This window comes from Callorhinchus milii, unplaced genomic scaffold (genome assembly GCF_018977255.1).
Source record: "Callorhinchus milii isolate IMCB2004 unplaced genomic scaffold, IMCB_Cmil_1.0 Scaffold17, whole genome shotgun sequence".
In the NCBI taxonomy this organism is placed as follows: Eukaryota; Metazoa; Chordata; class Chondrichthyes; order Chimaeriformes; family Callorhinchidae; genus Callorhinchus; species Callorhinchus milii.
In genome coordinates, this window is record NW_024704758.1 from 13,374,416 (window position 1) to 13,401,189 (window position 26,774).

General features: G+C 38.6%; 2 protein-coding genes across 7 annotated transcripts in view; both read left to right on the forward strand.

The window, feature by feature from the left end:
* ano1a (anoctamin 1, calcium activated chloride channel a) overlaps positions 1-11,837 on the forward strand; it is a 77,931-nt gene extending 66,094 nt beyond the window's left edge. For 5 of the 6 annotated variants that reach the window (XM_007887726.2, XM_042341467.1, XM_007887727.2 and 2 more), the window contains 3 exons: positions 6,821-7,005; positions 7,658-7,763; positions 8,558-11,837. In XM_007887726.2, coding sequence (XP_007885917.1) covers positions 6,821-7,005; positions 7,658-7,763; positions 8,558-8,851 — 585 coding nt within the window. In that variant the 3' untranslated portion in view covers positions 8,852-11,837. Of the gene's footprint in view, positions 1-6,820; positions 7,006-7,657; positions 7,764-8,557 lie in introns of those variants that run through there. The other variant, XM_042341468.1, reaches the window with a different exon arrangement.
* Positions 11,838-23,498: 11,661 nt separating this feature from the next.
* fadd (Fas (tnfrsf6)-associated via death domain) lies at positions 23,499-26,049 on the forward strand. Its single transcript, XM_007887725.2, has 2 exons — positions 23,499-23,824; positions 24,963-26,049. The coding sequence occupies exons 1-2, from the start codon at positions 23,524-23,526 to the stop codon at positions 25,235-25,237; spliced, it is 576 nt and encodes a 191-aa protein (XP_007885916.1). The 5' UTR covers positions 23,499-23,523; the 3' UTR covers positions 25,238-26,049.
* Positions 26,050-26,774: the final 725 nt, after the last annotated feature.

Genomic DNA, 26,774 nt, shown 5'->3' on the forward strand with positions numbered 1-26,774 from the left:
ATGAGTCTTATGATAACTCACGACAACCAGGCAGCTGGGATTGAAAACGCAACAGGATTTGAAACACGACAATGGAAAATCACACTGTGTGTTGCTGCTCCAAAACATTGCCCCCATCACATCGCATGGCCCAAGTCTTTGAAACGCAGATTCAGTCATCGCAACACTAAGCGGTTGCAAATGAGCTGAAGCATGAATTCATATTCAATTCTATCAACAAATTTCCTTGAAGTTATGCATCGCCATTGATATATTGTGCAACTACATCTAAAATATCAAGCCAGCCTGTTGATAGAAATTTGGCAATACATACATAGCTGGTGGGGGAAATTGTGAAGTCAGTGTAACGGATTTCTACTGCCTCAAAGGTAATGGGGTGATTTGCATGATTCGTTTGGTAGACTTTACACATTCAACATAATTTTACACAATAAATAAATACTTTTGGTATAAATAATTAGAGTGAGTGAGAGAGAGTGTGTGTGTGTGTGTAAATAAAACCAAGAATGATGATGCATTTTTTAAAATAGATTTATAAACTGAACCTTCCTTTTGCATCATTACAATACAACTTTGGTTTGGATCTGAACAGTTTCAGAGGCCATTTATTTTAACTCTAGTTAGGAATTATAGTGAGATGAATGAAACACAGCTCTTGCAAGTGCGCACTGGGAAAATGTGAGTACTACAGCTACATTGTGCCTTTGCGGTATATAGAAATGGGGCTTAAGAAGAGCATTAAAAGTGCAGCACGTTGAGGTTTCCACTTCCACTGTGAAGCGATAGGATGTTCTGAGCTTGTGCCAATGATTCAGAGTTCATTACCTGAACTGTGCCACTGTGGAGAGGTGCCAGGAAGGGAATTCTAATTGAGGGCAGACCATATCTGCCAACTGCTTATGGGAGTCTGTGCTATGCTCCCAAGTGAAGGAGATACTTTGTCTGGCACTTTCTTTGGCAGGAAAAGTAGCGGGAGCTCTTGATACAATGATGGTCTTACATACAATTCTTGTTTAATCTTTCAGCAGGAGGTTGCTAGTTGTGTAAACTTTGGTTGACTTTGAACTTGGTTGATTTTATTGTAAAATTCCTACCGTGTACTGCACTTGAAACGTCTGGTGAAATGTTCCAAGGAAATTGGCTTAATGCAGCAGAACCATTTTTTTTTCCTAAATCAAACTTCTATTGGGAATGGAACAAAGACTGTTTTTTGACCTTTTATTCTCCTTCGGGAAAAACTCCAGATCTTTGAACATTGTTAGTTCCTCCTTTGCCTTGACATCTTGCTATCTGACTTCTCACCAAAATAGTCTTTCAGATCAGCAGCCAAGTGCAGGCAGTCCCAGCTCAAAATACTTAAATATTCGTAGGACAGTGAAAGGCGTAGCCAAGGGTTTGAGTAAGAAGAATGAGAGTAATTAAAATGTTAAGTGGCAATGAGATGACAAAATAAAGCTTCCTCAGTTTCTCTTCCTCCTTTCTTTCCTTCTCTCCACCCTCTCCCACGAATCAGACACTTAAAAATCTGTCATGCAGTAGAATATAATAATAATCCTTGCATTTGATATAGCACATTATCACGTCATTGAAACATCTCAAAACGATTCACAGAATGTACTGTAAAGTGAACTGATTACATTTTGTGGCCAAATTGCGGCAGCCAATTGTGCATACAAGTGTTCCACAAACACTCGTGGATTGAGTGACCAAATTATTTTTTTGGTGAAGGGATTTTTACCCCCGAGAAAGCAAACAGCCAATCGACTAATAACTGGGTTTCTACTTACTGCTAGGTAAACAGAGGCTTGTGGAGTAAGGAAACTTGTCTTAGTTGTTCTGTTTGTTTGTTTTGAATAGTTTGTGTTCCTGACCTCTGTTTAGGTGTCTCTTGCCACATGTACCATTTCCAATTAGCTCCTTTGCCTCAGATGTTGCTGTGCTTCGACAAACTGCTATAAATTCCTGGTGTGAAAGCGTCTCTCTTCCTGCAAAAGTTACCCTGAGACCACTTGACTGAGATCAGGAGTTCAGTGTATGTGGTTTTCAGGATGCAAGTCCAAACGGTACCCCTCCACAGCCCCATTCATGCACTTGCTGCAATTTGCTTCTAATCCTTTCAGAAAAAAATAAGATTGCATACCTTCGAGATGTATATTTATTGTAATATTAAAATATTCAAGCTTAATCTGTGTTTAGTTAAAATCATGGTCACTTTGCTCTTGGATCCCACAGAACTATGATAGCAACAGATAAGAAATAACTAAACAATGTTAAGCCATCAGGAGTCCAAATAAGGAAAAAAATTAAGCTACAGGAGTTAGCTGACTTAAGCTTCACACTGTCCAAGCTCGCAGTCTGTCCTGGGGAAAGCTGAGCGGTCAGGCTGAGAGGTGTGGGTGTGTTTTCTGCTGACGTGTTGGGTGAGCCAAGAGCGAGAAGAAATATGGGCAGAGTGAGAACCCAAAGCAGGACGCAACAAGTTCAGTGATAGGTTTGAAAACACACCCAGCAAAGAGACCCCATTCAGCTAGTCTGGAGAATTAAGAAATGTGAAAAACTTCCAAATAATCTAGAGCATCGTGTGAAAGAGTTTCGAGGAGAACGTAGGCAAGAGGAAGAGAAACTAAAAGTTAATTCGAGTTTCGCGATGATGTGGTTTTGAAAAGAGGATAGGTGTGATCTTTATAGTTGACTTTGCAGGGTCTTTGCTAAAGATTTAATAAGCAGTAGTTTTATGTTGGTCCAGACAGGTACCTTCTTGGCCACTGACAGCTGGGCACATCTGTAAAACATTGGCCGTGTGGGCTGGATACGGGTGAAAGAATTTAGTGATTTGCCCTTTCATTTCATTGACAAAATTCGTAACTCGAGACATTCACCGGGTGACTAGGGATAACAATCTGGAGGAAAAATGGTCAGATAACTCAAACAACACAATCAGCCTCTGTTTTTCTCACAGTCGAATAGTTTTGATTTTACAAAATATTTTGAAAGGTTTATGAAAGCAGGTGCAGCCAGTTGTTTAGAAGCAGCCCAGTCATCTGTTAATTGGGACAACAGCTGGAGAGAATAATGATCTGCAATCTTTAACCTAGTTAACTAGCCTGTGTTATTCATTGCAAAGATGGATTAAGCCTCTTCATCTTCAAGAGGCAAAGTAGCAGCAAAATAGAGTCAATCAGCAGCAGGAGGAACTGGATGGGACGGGGAATACAACTGTACGGGAGAACATTAAACTCGATTTACCACAAGCACAGAGCGGACAATTTGCCATAAGCGGTGGATAATTTTGGTTCCCTCCTTAAAAAATGATAGACTTCCAGGTCATGGCATTGCAGCACACGGGCAGTGAATGTCGGCAACAGTCCAGAAGTTGACTATTTTTAGTGAGGAAACAGGCCTTCTGTTTGTTTATACAGTGATGAAACTGGCTGTCGCAGGCTCATTGTGAAACAGGTTGGGATTTAATAAACCCCGACCACCATGTTTTAACGTGGCTCCACTATAGTTGCAAAGATGCTGAGTTTGGCTGCTGTAAAAGCCGCATAAAACAGTATAAACGGGTAATATTCAGGGCAGTGGGACTGGGAGTTGAGACGGGAAGCAATTCACCAAGATGGTTTCTGGATCAAAAAAAATGCTAAAAAATTATCATAGCACTTTCAAATATTTATAAATCACTGTTTGATGTGTTCGTATATAATGTTGTCAAATAGTCACCTGTTGCTGCAATTATTACCCATCAGATTGTGTTTCATAGTCCAATTGCTTTTGTTCTCTAACTTAAAAGCTCAATAATAGATCTGTAAAAATATTTAATATAGACAGAATGTAAGTTGCTGGCACAGTGTTTATTCTCAAAGCCATTACTTGGATGTCTCGAGTGATCACAATTCAGATGTCAAAGCATAAAAATGTAATGCATCAAATATTTACTCTGTTCTCAATATGGTGTGGTCAATTAAGGTTGATCTTGAAAACTAAGTGTACAAGGTGCCTGGTATTGAGCTGCTGTGTCCAGGACTATAGACAGAAGATGTGGGTCTGTAAAAACCTACCTACAGTGTAGCGGTGTGGAGGGAAACTTGCACAAAGTTAATGAAAATATCTTATGAGAAGCAAGTCCTCAGGAGCAAAGCTCAAAACACACATGTGCTATAGGCTACAAGCCCTCATAAGATTTGTGGGCAAAGCTTTTTAACCCTGAAACGATGCTTTGACAATTTAACAAGCAAAAAAAAAAAATAAAGGCTAAAGAAATCCTTTAAGCTAAACAAAAGAATTGAAGAGATCGCGGATCGACTTGAGCTCATCAGCTTTGAACCGAGAGAAGTTGTACAGCTGATTAAATGCAATTCTGCAATTGGCTGGTAACACAGATGGTGCGGATTCTAGACTTTGTCAGTCAGACCAGCATGAAAGGTGATCCGAGCCTTTGCTCAAATGTCAGATGAGTCATTGGTTCTCAGCTAAAATGACACACAAAACCTAACAGCTAAATAGAGGCCCTAAATTCTGCTTGTGAGATATATACAAACCCAGCCACAGTACACCATATGTTTCTGGATCTAGAGCATGGAATCTGTAAGCTGTTTCTATAAAAACAAAATCTGCTTTTGAATTGGTTTATTCTGATGTTTTTGGACGCGTTATGGAATGTAAGTTATTCACACAATGTATCTAGTTCTATTTGTAGATACGACGCTCAATCCAAAATCCACGACTCGGGTTGGCTCTAATCTCGTTGGGCGCGGTATTTTTAAAAAAATTATAAACATTTAAGCTTCCGTGAGCTTTCCAATTAGATTGATAATTGCTGCATTGTTTTTACCTTTGCATTTTTTAACCTTGAAGTCCTTAATAACAACAAGATTACATTTGTATAGCGCCTTCCATATCTGGAGGACGTCCCAAGGTGCTGATAATAGGCAATTAAGTCCATACAATTTAACTGTGTGTAACAGTTAAGAATGCATTTTTGAGCCTTCCACTGCTAAAATTAATGTAAAGTACATATTCTATATTGTTGTTCTACTACAGCACAAGATCTTTGATTAAACTGCTTGTATTTAAATCCAGCATAGGCTAACGGCTCAAAGCCTCCAGTTCCTGCTGAGCACAGAAATGGTCATAATTTGGCATTAATTGGCAGTGGGGACACAGGTTGGCTGGTGTGGGAAATGGGAATAACACACTAATGCTCTTCTGAGGCTCACTGTTGAGCCAGCATAGAAATAACAGGGAATTTTGTTTTTTTTCCCTTCACATAAGCCATGCTACAGCTGATCTGAAATTTCTTGTTAAGTTAATCCTGGTTACCAATGTAATGTTTGACCACAAGAAGTCCAGTTATAAATATCCGATCAAGAGCTGTATTGGGCAGCAGGAAGTTGCAGTGCTGACTCCACATCATGTTCTAAGTAGAGCAGAATTGTGTACGTGTGTTCTTATGATCATGCACAGAGATGTATTAACTGATGTCCAAACACCAATTAACAGTTTTAGCATTGAAGAGCCAGCAGGACTGTCAAAGATCCATTTACATTTTTACTATAATAAAAAGCTAATTTATGCTGCAGTCAATTCCACTAAAATGGAAATGCTTTGTAAGGGATTTTCTGTTAAGTGCACAGATACTGGCTAACCTTGGTAATGATTTTTCTTTTAAAAAATAAATGAAGAATGCGGATGTGTGAGGTTACACATATGGCCAGGTATTTAGTTTAATTTATATGCTTTTTTTTGCTGTCTGCTTTATGAAATTGCAGTAAATTAAAAGCAATAAGACAAAATGGTTTGCATTTCAACTTTGAAAACCGTTTGCTTCCAGTTAAACTAGAACTTAATAAGTGAATACAAGTTATGAAAGTTACAAGAACAAGTTATAAAAGTTATATCAACTGCTCTTCAATCATTTGGAATGGACAGTCAGATCAGCTAGAGCACTAACATTTCAATTAGTTTTTGCAGGATAGTAAGTGAAGTAATTTGAACTGGTTAAAATAAGAATAAGAATAAAATAGGGATATGTAGCAATGAATATTTAATCGCTGTATTGTACACGGTAGACTTCCCAGTGTCTTCTTCTGATGTAATAAATCACTGAGTTAACTTAAACATGCCACCCATTTTTAGGTGTCTTATTTAATATGATACATGCCACAAATGCAGCTTCGTGTGATTCAACAGGAAACTAGTTCCAGTCAAAGTTAGGGGCTTACCAGCGCTTGGAATTTTTGATGATGATGATGGAGAGATTACATGGTCAAGTTATTAGGCTGACTCTATATTGCCACTCCCCTCGTCAACAGGAAGTGTGGTGACTGTAAAGTGGCTGGATTTAGATGGGATGCTAAGAATAGTATTCAAAAATAATATTCAGATGGGGGAGATCACAAAACTGTTGTGCTCCAGAATCTGATTATATTTACTGTTCATTTGCTTGTGTAGATCAATCGAGTTTTAAAGAAATAAATGGGATTGCATTTTTATAATGTCTTATGTTGTAACATTTCAAAGCACTTCAGAAGTAATGACTGTCAAATTTAGTAAATGATTTTTTAGGCAAACACATCACCCTTTTTACATTAGAGTTATTCATGAAGGTTTTTAGGAAGCCCTTTGAGATCCTCCCGATGTGGGAGACTTGCTGTATAAATGTAAATTGTATTGTGGTACACTATGGAAAATTTTGATATGTGTCTTGTGAATTCAGCAGATTTTTTTTGATCAACTTCCCATTCTTTTAGTTTTCATTTGTCTTTTGTTTGGTCACAAATCCCAAAGCATCAGAGTTCAATTGTACATTTTCATTGTCCAGGCATTTGTGATCTCTTTCACTTCCGACTTCATTCCACGCCTTGTGTTCATGTACTTGTACAGTCCAGATGGCACTCTGCATGGGTTCACCAATAATACACTGTCCTACTTCAACGTCAGCCACTTCGAAGCTGGATCAGAGCCACGTGAAGCCATGGCACTTGGATACAAGGTTGAGATATGCAGGTAGAAAATCGCTCTTTACTTTAACTTTTTCAGAGACAGACATTCTTTTGTGATCTGCTTCATGTCTAGCAATCGGCATCTCAATTTCGTATTGCTATATGATCATAAGACAAATGTAAGTACAATGTGGAAGGGCATTGTAATGTAAGGAAAATGCTTATGAATTCTTACTTGGAGATTAACACAAATTAGCATTTGTTTATTTTTAAAAAAATTGATTTTGTGGTGAAAGCACTACTCTGCACTAATGTCCATTTTCTTGCATTCTGCTCGATATTTCATTGACACATTGGGAATTAAATATTTCAAGGGATTAAAATTGATCTTTTGTTGGATTCCAACATAAAAGAACATTTTATTTTTGCCTTTTGAGGGTGGGGGGTAAAAACTAATTTTAAGGCTTCCTAGAGGATAAATGTTATACAGACGAGAATGATGCAGATTTGAATCCGTGTGGAGGTAGCTCATGTCAGCTGGATGGCTGTAAAAGCATGACAATTAGCCACAAATGCACTGGACTTGGACATGGTAAACACTTGTACAGACTTGTCAGAGATGCGCTCCACAGTGCAATAGCTTGTTCCTCACTGTGTATGATCATCCATGAAGCATTGACCACTGGTATCTGATATTTATAACCTTATTTTCTCAGGTATAAAGATTACAGAGAACCTCCATGGTCTCCTGAAGCATATGATGTTTCAAAGGAATTCTGGTCTGTTTTAGCAGCTAGGCTGGCTTTTGTCATCATCTTCCAGGTTAGTGGCTTGATGCACTGATCAATTGTTACTGTATCATCAACACTGCTAGTATTGGCTAACCTTCACATTGTATTAAAATACTTTAATAATAATAATCTCTGCATTTGATATAGCGCCTTATTACATCGTGAGATGTCTCAAAGCGCTCACAGAATATACCGTAAAGTGAATTGACTGTCTATTTTGTGGGCAAAACATTAAATTGAAATGGTACTTTAAATAGATTTTTTTTTAACTGTTAACCATTTAATGATGGAAAATACCTGATCTTTTTGAAGAGATGCATGAGATCATTTTCTGCAAGCTTGGCTGATTTAACTGGGGAAAATAATCTCACATATCACACGCATCAAACTGCTGCAAGACATTGTCTTGTGTTCCCAAAAGTGTTAATTATCTCAGATGACGCTATGTGAAAAGTTAATGCAGAGGAACTGTTCGCTAATTAGTGTTGGCAATTTTCTTTGAGAGAGAAGAGTCTCGTTCTGTAAATATCAGAGGGAAAAAATGTACTGTACCTTAAAACATTAATTTAATTAGTAGCTTTCAAAAGGGAATTGTATAGTTATTTGAAAAGAAAAAACTTGCAGGACTATGGGGTAAAAACGAGGGAGTGGGACTAGTTGGATAGTCTTTCAAAGAGCCGGCACAGGTACAATGGGATGAAAGGTCTCTTTCTGTGCTGTAGGATTCTATGATAATTCACAATTCTTTTGGCCTCTATTTCTGAAATAAGTGCTGCCTCGTCACGCCTGCCACTTCAGTAATCACCCTCCTCGTTTATCTTACAGAACCTAGTTATGTTTATGAGTGACTTTGTGGACTGGTTGATACCAGACATTCCAAAGGAAATCAGTGAACGCATCTCTAAAGAAAAGTTATTGATGGTGGATCTTTTCCTGAAAGAAGAGCAGACCAAACAGCAAATAGTAGAAGCACTTTCTTCACAAGAAAAAGAGAGGACAGTAGAAAACTCAGACGAAGAGAGCCCCAAAGAAGACATGTCCGACCTACCAGAAAACTACACGAAGAGCACAGATTCTTCCAACTCACACCACGTAAACGCTGAGAAACAGCCAGTTTAGAACTGATCTTTTAAAGTCACACAGGGTTTCTTTTTTTGGGGCATTCCACAATATGGCAAGGAGTCACTTAAAGGAACAGCAATACCATTACTTGTATTAATAGCACCTTTGGTGTATGGCTTGGGTTTGCTGTTCATACTGCCATTTTGAAAAATCTTGATGCAAGAAACACTTTCCTCACAAATAAGCCGGACCATGAATTTGATTGTAAAAATTTGTATTTTTACACTGAGTGAAATACAGGGAAAGTTATTGTTTTGTATTCCAGGAATGTTATTTCAGATATTTTCCATATCCTAAATAACAGTACAAGCAAATTTAATCATTAACTTTGAAGAGTTGCATAGTAATGCTGCCAACGGTTTTCTTTCAGCTATATTTCTTTTGCCAAAAATGTAATATGCTTTTATATTATAAATATTTATGGTTAATTAGTAATCATCTGAGTCTACTCTTGTTTCTTAGCCATTTAGGTCAATTCTGATTTATTTTCTACACTGGGTAGTCTTCAGCTGAGTCAGAATGGCACGACAGAGCAAGTATCCCATTGATTTAAAACTAAAAGTGATTTTATATTTCACCACAAAACTGCACATGTTTTGGAATATAGAATGTTTGGGAAATTTGGTTTGAAGGGAAGTGAATCTGGTGAAAGTATAGCATTTATCATAATTTAGTTACATAGATAATGTGAGGCAATAATCCAAGGAATGTATGATACTTGCCTATTTGATTTGCTCTTCCAAACTGATGCCTTTTAAAGCACGCAAATTAATTACAAAGTCTGGAAATACTTTCTATAGCAACAGTGCACTCTGATCCCAAGTACTGAGCATAAAACGGCTGCCTGATGGTTTTGATACTCGCCAATGGCATAGTGTGTGCCAGGTGATTTTACAAACTTATTTTGGACTGTAATAAAAAGTGCCCAGATCAACCAGAAGGTGAATTCACTAACCATCAGTAGATATTCTGAAAATTAAACATAATATATCATAATAATCGATCCATGCATTTTACTTAGCACCTATAACATCAAAATATCTCGACGTGATTCCCAGGTAATTGCTCCCAAGTGTAGTGACTGTATCTTTAGGCAAATTAGCACAACAACCTATTTGAAATGAAGACCAAACTGCATCCAAAGAAGTTTTTCAATGCACAGCTTTTCTTTGCTGAACCACAAGAACGAGAGGGGACAAATTTTACCTGGGTCTAAATTAACCACAAAAAAACGGTTTCAAAGTTAACTCAATCTGAACAATTTGCCAATTTCTAGACGCCCTAAAATGCTAAGAAATGGAGCAATTCCAATACAATTTCACACCCCCGCCCCACCCCACCCCACACCCACTCCACCTCTTGTAAAGCATTGCATAATCCCTTCAAACATTAATTTATTGTCTGTTTCCATTCCAACATATAGCCTGCCTCTTCAAACTTTTGCCAGAATAAAATACTAGCTGTAAATTTTCTTTCTCAAGAGGATCTAATGATGACTAATCAGATGGGAAGTCATAACTCTATTTGTTTATGCTCTTGTTTTAATTTTGTATAAAAAGATTGTAGTATCATTTGAAGTTGGTTGTATTGACAAAGCTGCTGAAATCCAGAATTCTTAAAAATCTAATGTTGTAGCAGCACAAGGTGATTTTTTTCAGAGTTTTTACAAACACAATTACTGATTAAATGAATAATTAATGCTTCTCCAATGGCTCGGTGAGTTTAACCAGTGAGTAGTTGAACTGTACTGACGAGGAAGGACCCAGATCTGTGCTGAGTTAATTGATCTATCAGGGAGGCAGGCTGTGGAAATCTACAATACAATGCATTTACAAGGAATTTCACAACTGAAATCATCGCCCTAGGCTAGGGAAAGAGGGGGAAAAAATCAGCCAGGGTTCCTGTTCCCTGATTACCATTCATTGACCCCCACTAGGGTGCACATATGTGTGAGGATAAGTCTCAGCTATCATGTCCTCGTGTGAATCAAATTGCTTTCTGCCACTCACTGTCCAGGCTAGCACATGATTAATGGTCACTTGAGCTGGATGCTGCAGGGTGTGAGTGGGACCAGTGGTAGGAAAAAGGAGTCAAAATACCTTCGATCGGAGAGGAGAGGTGAGACAATTTGGTGAGTTTTTTTAAAAAAAAATTATTAATCGATATCAATATTAAATTAGAAACATTTAAGCAATAAGTATCTGAGTATATGAACTCCGTGTTTTCCACTTTCCTTTGGTTCTAATCCATTTACAATGAGAGTTTTAGGGTAAAAACACCACTTTACCTAGAAATAGTCAGTGTGTCTATGTGCAGTGGAGAATTGCCATCCATAACGTGTCACTCAGGGAGGGGGCCTTTCACCTCCAGGAGGGGAAAGTCTACCTGGGTCTAGATTTATTCCATTTTCTTACCATTTCAGAGCAACCAGAATAGACGTTTAGTCTTAATTTTGAAGCCAGTGTTCTGTAAAGAAAAACAGAAAATTGACTTGAAAATTGACATTATTTAAGAATTTGCCACGTTCTGCACAGTCTAGAATACAATATGTATATAAGTTGTGTGCATGTGTGTACATATATTTGTGCCTTCACGTCGGGAACATGTCTCGAAATGCTAAGAATAAAAGAATAAATCTGGACCCAAGTGGAATTTCTCCCTAATTCATTATAATTAGTTGCTTTATGTATTACACAAATCTCTCAGTTCTTGGCTCATGGTCTGTGTATAATGAAAAGAATATATTTTAACAAATTGTAAATGTCTTTTGAATTTTTAACAAATTCACATTTAATTTCTTCCTTTTGGCCATTTTGCCTGTTCCATTCACTGAGATTTTCTAATCTACTTGTAGGTTATTTTGCGTCTTTTTCCTTCATTTCCATTTTGTTTTCTTGTAAAATGGCTGCTTTTCCCCTTCATGATTAACTTCTGTACCTATATATATATATACACACTAAAAAAAAAAATGCGTAACATAACACGTAGGAGCAGGAGTAGGCCATTCGGCCCTTCGAGCCTGCCCCGCCATTCAATCATGGCTGATCTTCTAATCTAATTCCAGCTAATAACCTGACCCTGCCTTAACCCCATATCCCTTAATCCCTTAATCCCTTTTGCAATGCTGGATGAAAATCTGCCAAATGTACTTCAAAAGCAGTCTAGGTTGAGATATGTCTGGAGGCAAATGTTTTCCGTAATTTGGCTCATCCATCACCTGAAATCATTTTTATTCGGTTAAAGAAAACTCTGCTGTGAAAGATATTTATTCTGTAAAGAAAAGGAAGGAAACAAATCGGAAAGAGCCTGAAAGTAGACAGAAATGGTTGAGGCAATGTGAATGACCTGGAAGCCAAATTATAATGTGGGTATTTTCAACGCATTTCCAATAGTTATGAAAAATGTAGTCATTTTGTGTAATTTTACTGTGCGAGTTAAAATTATAGAGCACTTCCTTATAGGTAGTATAGTATAATTTCAAAATCTTGAAACTGGTGCTAGTCATTTTCTGTAGATAAATTCATAAACTACTCTGACAAGTCGAATCTGTTGGATTTAAGAATTATAGCTGGGACTCTATGTTAAAGGTGCAATGCTATTAACATTTAGATTTCATATTTTCTCATTTTGTTCAGGCAAGCTTTAGCTGTTGGTTAAATTTATACATTATTTAGATCCCTTTTCTCATTTTTCCAAAAAAAAACTAATGATTAAAAAAATCTTTAATGATTAAACCATTATGTACTGAATTTTCTATTGCCATTTTGTAAATGTTGTAATTGGAGAATGAGGAGAGGGTGGGTGTTCTGTGAGATCGAAGGGCTTTCTTTATCTGTACCTTTCTTGTGATCTATATATTTATAGAACTGAAATAAGTTGAACGAAGAACAGTTAAATATACATTCAATATCCTCAACTAAGCAAATGCTTGACATTGTCTTGATGTGTGCAACTTGTACCAATTTGCTCCTTACATAATAGACTTACAAATGATAGAAGCAGTTCTGCTATAATTAAACTCGCGTACAAGTAACTTTTTTATTTTCTGTCCTGATCTACAGATCCTTCATCTGTTAAGCATAGTTTTATGTTTAAAACGAGCCATGATAATGTGAACCATGAAAAATATTCTGGAAAAATAAAGTTTTTTTTTTTAGTGTTGATAAGATGTCATTCATCGTATTGTGAACCTGAGCACTGGGGGTTGAGGGAATTCTCCACTAAGGTGGCCAGTTGTACGATGCTATGAAACATTATAAGTGACGGAGATTTGGGAGGCAGTACAGATCCTGCTGTATGACATCTGTGCACTCATCTGCTTCACTATCAACTAAACCCACTGCTGGCTTGGTTGCCTGAGTGTAGAGACGTGTACAGATAAAACAGAGCGGACCTTTGTACCTCTATAAAGCACCAGTTGGGACATTTGAGGGTTGGATTATAGGTATTGTGGTGAATTTTGAAACTTTGTTCCAAAATCTGTAGAAGAAAATGTGCTGCAAGCAGCATAGGCCTGCACATCCTTTTGGAGGAGCAGAGGCATACGAAGGGCAGATGGATGTCTGCACAGGTCATTGAGAGGGGAGTGTGTATAAGAGGAAAGTTGTATTACCTGATAAATCTGAAGAACAAAGTCAAATAGTTATTATAATAATAATCCTTGCATTTGATATAATGCCTTAACACATCTTCGAGACATCTCGAAGCCTTGAATATACTGTAAAGTGAATTGACTGTATATTTTGTGGGCAAACGTTGCAACAAAACTGAGTTGATTGGCGTGTTGGCAGATGACCCACATTTGAAGGATGACAACAAGCCCTACCGAGCTGCCAATCGTTGTGTAGGTACCAGCCCTAAACTGCTGTGTGTCTGTGTCACATGCTACAGACGTGACTGGAATAGCCAAGCCTCCATCAGCAGATGCACCAAACAAGTAACCGATACTATCAGGCTCTGGGTCACACTGAGAATCGCTTATGAGTAGTATGCAAAAGATGCATATGTCATGTGGATGTTGCATAAGTTGGGGATCTGTGGTTCATTTTTTTTAAAAATTGGGATCCCTGAAGGTCAACCTCTCCCACATCACTCAAGCCACCTTAACTCAAAGATTCTGCAGTTGAGCTTGGTTCAGATAACCCTGGCACGTAAGTCAACGTCAAAGGTGTTGATTTTTGACCAATCCTGTGCCGGTGTCATCTCCACCAGAGCAAATTCTGGGCTGTCCAAACTAGCTGCCTAACGATCACTGATCTTGGAATGATCTGCATTTGCAGACTCAGTGGAAGATGGTCAGAATTACAGATGGCACCAAGCTGGGGGAGGCTGTGGAATTGGAGGAGGCAACCAAGCTCTTACGAATAGAGCTCGATAGAGAATGCAGCTGGGCTGGTGACTGGCAGCGTTCACTACCAATAAATGAAGGTAATGATTATAGGAACTAAAAAAGAAAGCTGTCGTGTGTACTGCAGGGGAGGGAATTAACTTGCACAGAGAGAGCTGAGACCCAGGGATGTTAATTCATTTGTTGCTCAATATGTTCAAATAATAATGGGTAGCAATATAAAAGTAAGCTGTACATTGGGCTATATTGTCACATTGCTCTATCTAAGTGACACCTGGAGTACTGTTTCCAGTTCTGCTGCTATGTGACAAGGTAGATGGTCAGGCTGAAGAGGCAGCACAAAGGAGAGCAATAAAGATGATTCTCCAGTGTTCGAAAGATGAGGTAGGACTTCTCAGCCTTGAAAAGAGATGTTGGTAACACAGGGCAGTACTTTCAAATATACCAGGACAGACAACAAGAGGGCACGAGCTCAGCATAAATTATTTCTTTTAATCAACAATTAGGTTAATCAACAACAGGAGCCCATTACCAAGAAGGCATTTAAAGGCCAGGGCACAGGACTACTTTAAGAAACAGATTGATGATATAATGACAGAGTGGGTATTCGCTAAGGAGGAAATCAATTGGGTTGAAAGGTCTTCATCCAAACCTCTGTTGGTTGACATCAATATTGAAACACAAAAAAAAGTATCATTCCCTATGATGAGTCCTGATGTCAATCATTTTCTGAAACGCAAGAGCAAGCTACAAACTAATGAGTCTTGCCTGCTATGATCCTTGGTGGCTTTAGAATAACAAAAATGATCATGTAATTGCCTGATTGAACACAACAATTGGACCATAGAGAACCATGTGTAATATAGTAACTACTAATTGTTCTTGTAATATACTGGATCCTTACCTAGTTTTTTTAATACCATGAAGATAATCCGAGGTGGGAAATGCTAACTAGAAAGTCCAATCCTTAGACTCGATCAACACTGACATCTTATTTAAGGTTGCTTTAAAGGAATATGTAATAAATCAATTTGGCTAAAAACACAGTGGGTGTGATCTGTGGAACCTTTGATAGATTCTATAAAAAAGAGATTTAAATCTGTGGGTTAGGAAGTTTGCATTACCAAAATACTATCTTAGATTTATTTTGTTAAGACTTCCAGAATGACACTGTCTGACTTTTGTTTCACACACTCTCTCCTTAGCTGAACAAACATTTTTATTTTATTTCCTATTTCCTCTGCTTTATACTGTAATAAATCATTTTTTAAAAATCCTTCATCATTCCTCAGCTGAGGGTGTGGCTGTGGAACCTGTTTCCAAGTCTGTCCCAGTTGCTGTGCTTTCTGTTTCCTCCTGAGAATTCATGAAGATAGTTCATGACTCATTCCCTTTTTTCCACCTGTGTTTGTCCTTCCCACCTCTGTAGGGAGCCAACTTCCCTCCTCTCAGTATCTTCTCTTGGCAGCACAGATCAGGAACTTGCCTGCTGAGAGTGTTAAGTATAAACCTATCCTTGATGATATTTTACTCCTATCCTTCAACATCGTAATCTATCAGGCCATCCCTATTCCCAGTGCTATTCCCAGCGTAAAATTGGTCATCAGAATCTTTTATGATATACGCAGATGTGCACTAAATTGTCAGCATCACTAAGTGAAGTCACCAATAATGGTTAAAGCAGGAAACAGGATTCACACTGATGCAGTTAGGCTACTCTTCTGAAATTTAGATTCTTAAGAAGTGTCTCGCGAGCTTTATTCTGCAGTTGGCAGGGCTAGTGCCAATTTGGAAGCACAGTCAATTGGGCGTTTGCAATGGGAAGTGTTCTAACACTCTCTCTCCAACACTGACAAACATAGAGTAAAGTTTTTAAAATCAGGGATTTCAATATCTTAGATTTTCTGCACCATAATTCATTTGGTGAATAGTATTTTCAAATGAACTTTGGTTCTAGAAACCAGTTCTTTGAAGTTCCTACATTTTTAAAAGACATTGTAATTCGTTCTTGCGGATCCTGGAGTTTTTCCTCAGTTTCTGAGCAATTTACAGTTACAGGTTTAGCACAAGTCAAGAAAGAATTTACAATACAAGGGCAGGATGACGATAAACATTGCGCGGAACCCTCTGAAGTTTCACCAAGTCTTTTAACAATTTAAGTTCCATCAAAAATCTGTCTTTATTGAATAATAACACACCTTTCTAATGCATTTCAGACTACTTTTTGACTGTCATCACTGGCGCCTGATAATCTTTCTTTAAAACAATATACAAAAAAGTGACTAAATTTATGGTTTGTAACTATTTTCTGTCACTCTGTCTACAAGCAATGCCAGAATCACAAAATCTTTATCCCTTTCCCATCATTGCCTGAATATTGAGAGTTGAGATTACGTAAAGCATTTATCTTTGTACAATAGAGCGTGGCAGTGAAATTCCTAGCCTGATACCATTATTTCAATTTTACTTAAGCATATTGTGGTATGATGTGTTCCATATATATAATGATAATAATCCTTGAATTTGATATAGCGCTTATCATGTCGTCGAGGTTTCAAAGCGTTTCACAGAATACACTGTAAGGTGAATTGACTATTTTCTGGGGAAAAGATGGCAGTCAATTGCATGCAGCAGTGTCCCACAAACAGTTGTGGATTTTTTTGACGGGATTTATAAAATGTGTCATATAAAATGTGATACGATATATGTCAGATCGTTGCCAATAATGCCTTTTTAAATTATTGCAGATGCCTTTCATGGTATTATAGCAACGCTAAATTAATCTCAAAGCATCATTGTTCAATATAATTTCCGATTGTGATGAAGATAAAGTTATTTAAAAGTAATTGTGTGTCAACCAATTTGTCACTTTTGAGGTTTTATCCATACTTTACGAAAAGTTGGAAGAGAAAAATCCTCCAAATGGTGACTTGTGTCTGCTGGAGTATTTGGAACAAAGACTTTGGCAACAATTTTATTTGTTTTGGATTTGGGTTATTTTGGACACCAACAAATTCTTTGGTTCCAAAATAAATTCAAGGCAGCACAAGCCATGGTTACCAATTCAGAACACGAAAACAGTCAATCCACTTTACAGTATATTCTGTGAAGTGCTTTGAGACGGCTCGATGACGTGATAAGGCTCAATATCAAATGCAGGGATTATTATTAAGAAACCTGCCTGATTTTTCTCTCCACAAGCTGAAGACAATAAGGTGTAATCTAATAAACCATTGTGTTTCTCTGCTACCTTGATGAACATCCACTCAACATCCAGTGCCTGAGCATGCTCCACAACCGATGGGTTATTTGTTAGCAAGTAAAAGAAGTATCTGCAGATTAATTTCCTCTCCCTAGCCTAGGAACACTGAACAACGCTCCCAGGGTTACTACTGCCCTCAACTGAACTCAATTAGCTCAAAATCAGCAATCAAACCTGGGACATTCGGGACCTGTATGATTTAGTCCTGCAACATATTCATGTATTTACCTACTGAGCCATCAGGGGAGTTCACATGACTGCGTTTTAAAAAGCTATTCATTAGATCGAGGTTCCCAGTGGGGACAGGGATATTCTAATCAGATGTTTATCTCAGTAACATTTAATATATTTGTTTTGGGGAGGGGTAGTTAGTTTGGTGAATGCTCTGAGCTCAGCAGGTCTGAATAAGGTTCAATGTTCTCACAATCTCAAATGCTACATATTTGAGGTAAAGTTTCTCCAGTATTACAATATCACTGGTGGAAGTTCTGAACGGCTGCAAACTTTCCCCCAAGGTCTTTGATTTCTCGTCTGAATTGCTTTCATAATTTGCTGGTGTATGATTTTTTAATATTACGTGATGACGAGCACCGATCTTTCACGTCGCCTTGACAGCATTGTTTGCAGTAGCTTCTGAAGAGAAAGTTATACTTAAATCCACTCATTTTCATAGCGTCAAAAAAGTTACATATTTTTTCCCCCCAAAAAAAGCCTGAAATCAGAAACAATTTTATTGAGATAGTAGCGCAGTGGGATTTTTACTGAACTAAAATAGAACGTCAGCCTTCAGTAAGAATTCAAAGTCCGGGCTTGAACCCACACCCTTAGGACTTTGCTGCCAACTGACAGATACGTGATGTCAATTTATAATTATACTTATTCTGATGGAGCTGGTGGCAATGATGACAGTTATGCCCAAATCTCTGTGTCAAAATTTTGTGATATTCTAATGTCATTTCAACCGTAAAAAAGTTTCCATTTCGATTAATTAAATAACGAAGACTACAGATGACATTTATACAACGAAATGGGACATAAATAGAATTGAACTGTATCATGAACACCCAGGCTTTAAACTACCATGACCAAATGTAATCTAATAAACCGTTGTGCACCAGATACCAGCTGTCACGGACAGGAAGAATCAAAAGTAAAAGGGTCGTCTCGATGGAAAGAAAATCAAAATGTCCTTATATTCAAACTTCTCACTGCGCTTTTGTTCACATTTAGGAGTTGACAGTTATTCTCCACAATAGAATAATTGAGAACTTCCTGCAGAGAAAATCCGAAAGCACCAACCACTGTCCTTGCAAAAAATGTCAGTGTTGCGCAATGAAATGTGGATCTCCTTTGATATTCCTTAGGCATCTCCTCCATCTGCTGGACACTTTAGAAACTTTCAATGAACCAAGACAGTTTGTGCTGACAACAGAGCGTGGTTTCTGGGTGCTCAGTGAGTTTATTACAGTCTATTAGTACTCGTAACCTGTAAGGGGTTGTGGACAGTTACAATTTTCCATTTATTTCGACAGGTTTTCCTAATGGGCATTTTTATTTCAGGATAGGGGTAGAACTAGAATATTGATTGTCATCTCCTTTTGATTTTCAATGCTTAACGCCCTTTCAAAAGTGAAATCTGAAGTAGATTTAAAAATAGCTTCAATTCCATAAAACAAGCTCTTCGTTTTCCAGTGATGGTTGACCTATTGAATTAATAATATAATAATAATAATAATCCTTGCATTTGATATAGTGCCTTATCGCATCCTTGAGATGTTTCAATTCACTTCACAGAATATACTGTAAAGTGAATTGACTTTATATTTTGTGGGCGAAACGCAGCAGCCAATTGCGCACAGCAGTGTCCCAAAAACAGCAGTGGATTGAACGACCACATTTTTTGGGGGGGATTATTGGCCCCAGAAAAGTGATCTGTCAATCGACTAACAACCAATTTCCATCTTACTGCTCGGTAAACAGAGGCATGTGGAGTAAGGAAACTTGCCTAACTTTTTGCCTTGCCCGAGAATCAAACCCAGGTCCTCTCAATTGCGAGTCGAGTGCTCTAACAACTGACCTACAAGACTCCACAAGGGAGTATATGTGTGTGGGGGTGGGAGGAAGCGGGGTTTTCAGGCCTTTTAATTTCCCCCCAAATCAGGAAGAAGACTTTATTTAATCTTTTGCAATGAAAACATCCAATCCACATGTTCAACCATCAGACATATGTATTTTTTCGCCCACAAATATACAGTCAATTCACTTTACCGTATATTCTGTAAAGCGCTTTGAGACGTCTAGAAGACGTGTAAAGCGCTATATCAAATGCAAGGATTATTGTTATTTCCCATCGTTTTTAGTTATGTTTGTCACTTTAGGACCCCGTTCTGTTAACTTCCACTTCCTCTCATTATCAATTTATTTTTAAAAGCTGTGTATTTCATAAAAAGCGCCAACATTGGTTGACTGCTGGACTTTTTTTCCACTGGGAAAAGTATCTTGCCAGATTTGAATACTTTTATAGCATCCAACTCCTCCTGGACACAGCTTGGATACATCTAAATCTCATATATGCAGTTTATCCCACAGCCAAGAGAAACAGAACTGATCGGAAAGGTCATCATTACTCTTTATCAAAGCATTTGACTGCCACTCCACTCTGCAACTATACACAGTGGGGGAAAAAATTAAATAAATGGAGATGGATGTTTGCAAGGACACCCAAGTATGCCTGTTATAAATAAGTAATACAGTCTTTGCGTTTGATATCATTGCTTCAAACATCTGATCCTAGCATTCCTTTTAAGATCTGTCGAAACCCGTCTGCGGTTTACAAGCTTGCCATTTTTTTTTTTTTGAACAGTTCTGAGCTATTTGAAGTCAAAATTTAAAATGGTTTCAAAGGCAAATAGCTGGTCTATTTTTATGTTGGGAAAATAAATATTGTGTGCAATTAATATCTGTACCACCAGATGATGCTAGTTTGAGTGCAGTGCCATGTCTCTCAGTGTACTTTGTGGGCAAAAAAAAACCTGAAAGAATCTTACATAACTGAAGTGTGGAATTTGTAAATATATCTGCTGTGGATGGGATTTTTTTGGCAGCTTTATTACATAATACATACATTATAAACATTTATCGTGTACTTTATTTCATGTATGTATGTTAAAAAACAGATTTTACAGTATAGCTATCAAACAAATTGTTCAAGACAGCAGGACTTGAAACCATAATGTGTGCCTATATAAATACAAACCAAAGGTATAAATAAAAAGCATGAGTGTCTATTTTTTCACGTCCCCTGAGAGTGTACTAGAAAGGCGACAATACAGGTGTGTTCTCTATTTCTTTAACACTTCTGCTGAAGTTAAATATTTTTGGAAGCATTTTAATTACTCGTGTTGCAGTTGCCATTTTAGGTGCAGTTACTATTTTGGTGTAGAGAGATAAGTATGGTATCATGCAAGTTAATTGATGTCCACATCAAAGGCTTTGACAACAGTTGTCCCATGGGTGTTACCACCTGAAACCAATCAATATCACATTTGACAGACATCCTCATATTGTTTTGGATTTCTGAGTGACTAAAACCATTCAGTACTTTTTTCCTGAAAGCTCTTCACAGAATATACTGTAAAGTGAATTAATTGTATATTTGTGGGCGAAACAAGACACACAGCAGTGTCCCACAAAGAGTCGTAGATTGAGTGACCAAATTATTATTATTGATTATCTATTTTTGAACTAATTATTACCCCCAAAAAAGTAATCCGCGAATCAACTAACAACCAGGTTCTTACTTACTGCTAGGTAAACAGAGGCGTGTAGAGTAAGGAAACCTGCCTAAGGATATTTATCCGCAGTTTGTATGGAAATTCTGATCTAACAGTGGAATGAAAGTCTTTGGAAAGTAGTCGTGCATTTTTCTAGATTTCATTGTAACCAAACAGTGTCTTTAAGACCTGAATGAAAGTAGCCTTAATTAATGCTGGATGACAGCCGCTCTTAGGAACCTCTCTTTAGCAATGATTATATGTAAAGTAAAGAGTACTTGTTGGCAGCACTCTGTTATTTTCTAAATAGAAAAATGAAAAGCGGTGCATTTGATACAAATGCTTTTTCACAAGGACTTTGAAAAAAACATAACGAGGGCAGGCTGCTTTGAACTTCACATTCTATGTGATATTTTGATTATATACACGGAAGATACTAAATTAGCATCAACAGGATATCCTTCAGACCAGCAAATTAATAGGGCCATTTTTTTCCCTACTAAATGGTTGTAAGGCCTTCCTAGTAACAGAACCTGTTCTGGGTTTCTGCCCAGGCTATTTTCTCCTGGCCAAGAATGAATTGGAATTTCAAAATACTGCGAGCATTGCATTGGTGAAGTCAAGTCCCCACCCTTTAAGAAGTGGTGTGATGTAAGGCTGGATTACTGTCCCACGTGTATTTATCTTCCTCATTAACAGAAAAACAAGATAAGTTATTGAAATACAGTTAAGGGCTGATGCTAATTGTCTTTAAAATTACAGTGCTCTGAAACAAAATGCAAAGTAAGTAGGAGTCGGTGACAATGTAATAAAACACCCAAGGAGTGTTTAAGCTCTGTCGCAATGGAACAAACATTGTGTGCCAGTGGTGACTAATGGTACATTATTTGTAGCTCAGTAAGTACAGGGACCTCTCATGGCGGTTCAGTCAGGTGGGTCCAAAGCCTCATTGACCGTGTTATAAGCAAGGTGTGGAAAAATATCTGACTTCCAAGTTGTCAGGTCGCCACTGATGTTAAGCAGCTTGGGACGTCCTCTCAACCTGAAAGGTGCTATATATATATATATATATATGTTAATTTGTATTTTATTTCACTTCCCGTATTGCAATGTTGTGTGTTGCAATAGACAAAATAGTCACTACACTTTGCAGCTGAAAAATCCTGTGTAGCACTTTGAAGGGGCTGGGGGGGGGGTCAGACATGATAAAGGCAGCTATATGAGGATTATCACGATTGGTGGAGGGGAATGTAGCCAGGGTTGCCGGAAATTAAAATATGTTTGTCGACCAAAGTCGACTAAATACTAGCCCCAAAGTTAAATAAATAAATAAATAATCCTTGCATTTGGTATATCTAGTGCCTCGTCACGTTGTCGCGACGTCTCAAAGCGCGTCCCAGATTATACTGTAAAGTGTAGTGACTGTGTATTTTGCAGCCCAATGTGATGTGCTCTCCCCTTTCCCCCCCCTCCCCACACCCACCAGCTCGGCATCATCATCATCATCATAATAATAATAATCCTTGCATTTGATATAGCGCTTTTCACGGTGGGAGGACGTCCCAAAGCGCTTCACAGAACACACTGTAAAGTGAATTGACTGTATATTTGTGGGCGAACGCGGCAGCCAATTGCGCACAGCAATGTCCCACAAACAGTCGTGGATTGAAAATGACCAATTTATTATTGTTTTTGGTTTTGGAGGGATTATTATTAGGCTCTGTGTGGAGTAAGGAAACTTGCCCGAGGTTTCGCCCTCTGCCTGGAATTGAACTCAGGTCTCGCTCGCAAAGCGAGTGCTCTAACCCTGAGCTACAGCAACTCCTAGAATCTTACATACTCCGCAATTGTCAAAAGCGCTCTGGTCAGTGTTTCTGTCGCCCAGAAAACTCTTATGATCTTATTGCAAGGACTGTGCTTGTGAGTGAGTGAGTGAGTGAGAGTCAGTCAGTGAGTCAGTGAATGAGAGTCAGTGAGTGAGGGTCGGATGCTGGATTGACACGTGCAGTGGCGGAGAGCGGCCGCAGGGGGGGGGGTCGGAGCTGGCGCTGCAGCGGGAGTCGGAAGGTGTGGGAGCTGCAGGAAGTTGCCTCTCTCCGACTGCTGAGCTGAGCTGAGGGAGTGTGTGTGCGTGTGTGCGGGTGCGGTTGACTGAACCGAAACTGGCAGCTTTGTGGGGGAGAAGTTGGTTAAGTAAATAAGAACAACAGTAATAAAGAAGAGGAAGAGCAGAGGAGGAGGTGTGAGTGAGTGAGTGTCGGTCGGTGGGTGGGGGGCGGGAAAGGCGATGGAGTTCCAGGTGCTGCTGAACGACGTGTCGCGCCAACTGACGTCGGACAACCTGGAGGCCATGAAGTTCCTGTGCCAGAGGGTGATCAGCAAGAGCAAGCGGGAGGCCATCACGGACGGCCTGGGCCTGCTCGAGACCCTGCAGGAGCTGGACCTGCTGGCGCAGGACGACACCGCCTACCTGTGCCGGCTGCTGGGCGACGTCAAGCGGCTGGACCTGCGGAAGAGGGTGCAGGCGTTCGCCGGGCCCGAGAGGGAGCGGCTGAACAGCCCCGTCTGCGAGACCGGAGGCCACACAGGTCCGGTCCGGTCCGGCAGCAGTGATAATACTCATAGCCCTGGCGTTTGGTATACAGCGCTTTTCACGTCGGGAGGACGTCCCAAAGCGCTTCACAGAACACACTGTAAAGTGAATTGACTGTATATTTGTGGGCGAACGCGGCGGCCAATTGCGCACAGCAATGTCCCACAAACAGTCGTGGATTGAAAATGACCAATTTATTATTGTTTTTGTTTTGGAGGATTATTATTAGGCTCTGTGTGGAGTAAGGAAACTTGCCCAAGGTTTCGCCCTCTGCCTGGAATTGAACTCAGGTCTCTCACTTGCAAAGCGAGTGCTCTAACCACTGAGCTACAGGACTCCCAACAACAACAACAACAACTACTACTACTACTTGCTCTTAATATTATTGTTATAATAATAATACGATGACGATAATAATCTTCGCCTCTGGTACATGGGAGGAGGGGAATTTCCAATGGCTGTTTGTCCACAGAATACGCGGTCGATTCGCTTTAGAATCAGTACATTCTGTGAAACGCTTCGAGGCGTCTCGGCGGACGCGATAAGGTGCTACGCCGAGCGCGAGGACATTAGCATTTGGTATTATTTTGGCGGGTAAAATCGATCCGTGGGAGATGGCGATGCAGAGTTTGGTGGGGAGGTGGGCAGCGGAGATTTGAATTAAGTTGAGGCTTATGGGGCGAGAACTGGAGAGACCAGCGAGATGTGGGTTTCAAATGCCCACGCAAGAAGGCATAAGGGAACGGGTGTGAGAGCGGTGCAGAGGTATTTTTAATACTTTGGGACCGGACAAATGGGAAGAAATTGTGTCCCACAATCTCCCCTTCACCAGGTCCTGTAACATTTTTATGTTAAAGGGAACCATTTGCATTTGGAAATGGGGATAGTGCAAATCGCATTGAATTGCATCACTTGTCACTGGCACCTAGGTCTTCGTCCTTGCTTGAGCTAAAGGTTTTATCAAGCAAATTGTATGTGAAGTCCCTGCCGTACTGTTATTTAAACGCTTTGGAAATATGTAGATTTGGACTGTAATTGCAAAGGTGCTTAAGACTGTTGCTGAGCATGAGATTTTTATCTAATTCCTTTATTTCCTAGCAATTCCATTTTTAAAGTGTTTGCTTCTTTTCCAGGCTGTCTTGATGATGCATTTGATGTCATCTGTGATAACATTGGAAAAGACTGGAGACTATTGGCAAGAAGACTTGGCATTACTGACGTACAACTTCAGCAAATCGAATATAGATACCCGTTTAACATGCGAGAACAAGTTATGCAATGTCTGAAAGAATGGCATAAGATGAAAGGAAAAGATGCCAATATAGGCAATCTGGTGCAAACATTACGACAGTGCAAACTGAACATGGTAGCTGATAATGTTGAAGAACAAGTGAAGAAAAGTAGCTGAATTTTTCTTAATTGAAATGCCGATAAATCATAAGCCAACATTTAATTTTCTCCAAAATGCTTACTTTTATTCAAAACTCAGGAACTCTGGAATTATTACCATACGTGGTGTTGGGAAACAATGATGTGCTAGCATTTAGCTAACATATGGCAGAATTTGCAGTTTGTGTGAAAGCTGATACCTTTCTCAAAATAAGTGCCTTTTCTTATCGCATTTAGCATTGCACTTTACTGACCATGACTTGTATTTCGGGTTGGATATACTTAGGTTATTAATGATATTCAGAATTCAGTTGGATCAAGTATTGTAAGATTCTTTTGAGAACAAAAATCACTTTTCAGTTTTTCTAAAATACTTTACAATGCCTTTTGTACAAAACAAATCACTGCTCACAGTTAAAAAAAAGGTGGATTTGATATAAGATTAAATTTGTTTCACATTGATACTTTGCGGGAACATCAAAATGTATTTCATTTTGACATTATTGATACTGAAGCGAGCTTCTGCATGACTTCATTTGGGTTTAAATTGTTGTGTTTGCACTTTGCCTCTGAAGACGATGCATTCAAGGATCAAGTGATGGAACATCTTGTCATTTGTTGATAGCAAGAACGTGGGTCAGAGATAAAAAGGAAAACGGCAAAACTTTGCTTGTTATTCCGACTTCTGTCCCTTTCTCCAACAATTTAGGTTTGCTTCCTAACCCAGTTTCCAATGTGAACAATGAGTCTGTGACATGATACTGCCCTTCTTGTCCCAGTGATCGACCATTTTGTGATATTAAGGTGAACATAAAAATTGGTTAAAATAAATTATTTTGCGGTGATTCTCATTTTAAAACAAAAATCATTGTGCATGTGGTAAAGATAGGACAGCTGTCACAAGAGTAGTGTTTACAATTTACAACTCTCTCATACATATACTCACTTTATGATAATTTGTAAAGTACCAGCAGTGATTACATATCCTATACATCAGTGGTAGCCCACCTTTATGGTCGGCCAACAAAATACATTTTCTTGATTGAATATTGCTTGATTTATGTCATAGATCAAGAAATATTCAATGAAGAAAAAGCTGAAAACACACTGCCGATCAAATACAGACTACTTAGACTCGGGTGAATGTTCGGCGGAGTGCTTGAAGGATATGGGCCACGTCCTATTATACGATATATAATAGAAGGTAAAGTTGGTTCTATTGAATAAAACGCACTGGATTTAAAGTTGGAAGTTTGAATTACATTGATGTAGAATTTCTTCAATATAAACAATTATGGTCAGTTATTACGTATAGCTGAATCACATTCCTTTTATTCAATCTTCTTTCAATATAACTTAGAAAAAGCAATTTGGTATATTAAAAGCGAGGTTGCCTAGTGAAAGACTTGAAATAGCCTTACCAAGCAATCAAATTATGACGTCTTATCAAGAGCAATATGAAAATATAATGTGATTTAAATTAGATGAAAATGTTCACATGGGCATGTTCATCCGCTTTGACAACCATTCTCCATTTGAAATTCAAGAAAAATAAA

What these genes read in the sequence shown, in the direction of transcription:
- fadd (XM_007887725.2), top strand. Translation starts at nt 23,524, where the DNA reads ATGGAGTTCCAGGTGCTGCTGAACGACGTGTCGCGCCAACTGACGTCG. An exon ending in CGAGACCGGAGGCCACACAG is followed by an intron (nt 23,825 to 24,962) that starts GTCCGGTCCGGT and finishes CTTCTTTTCCAG; the next exon opens with GCTGTCTTGATGATGCATTT.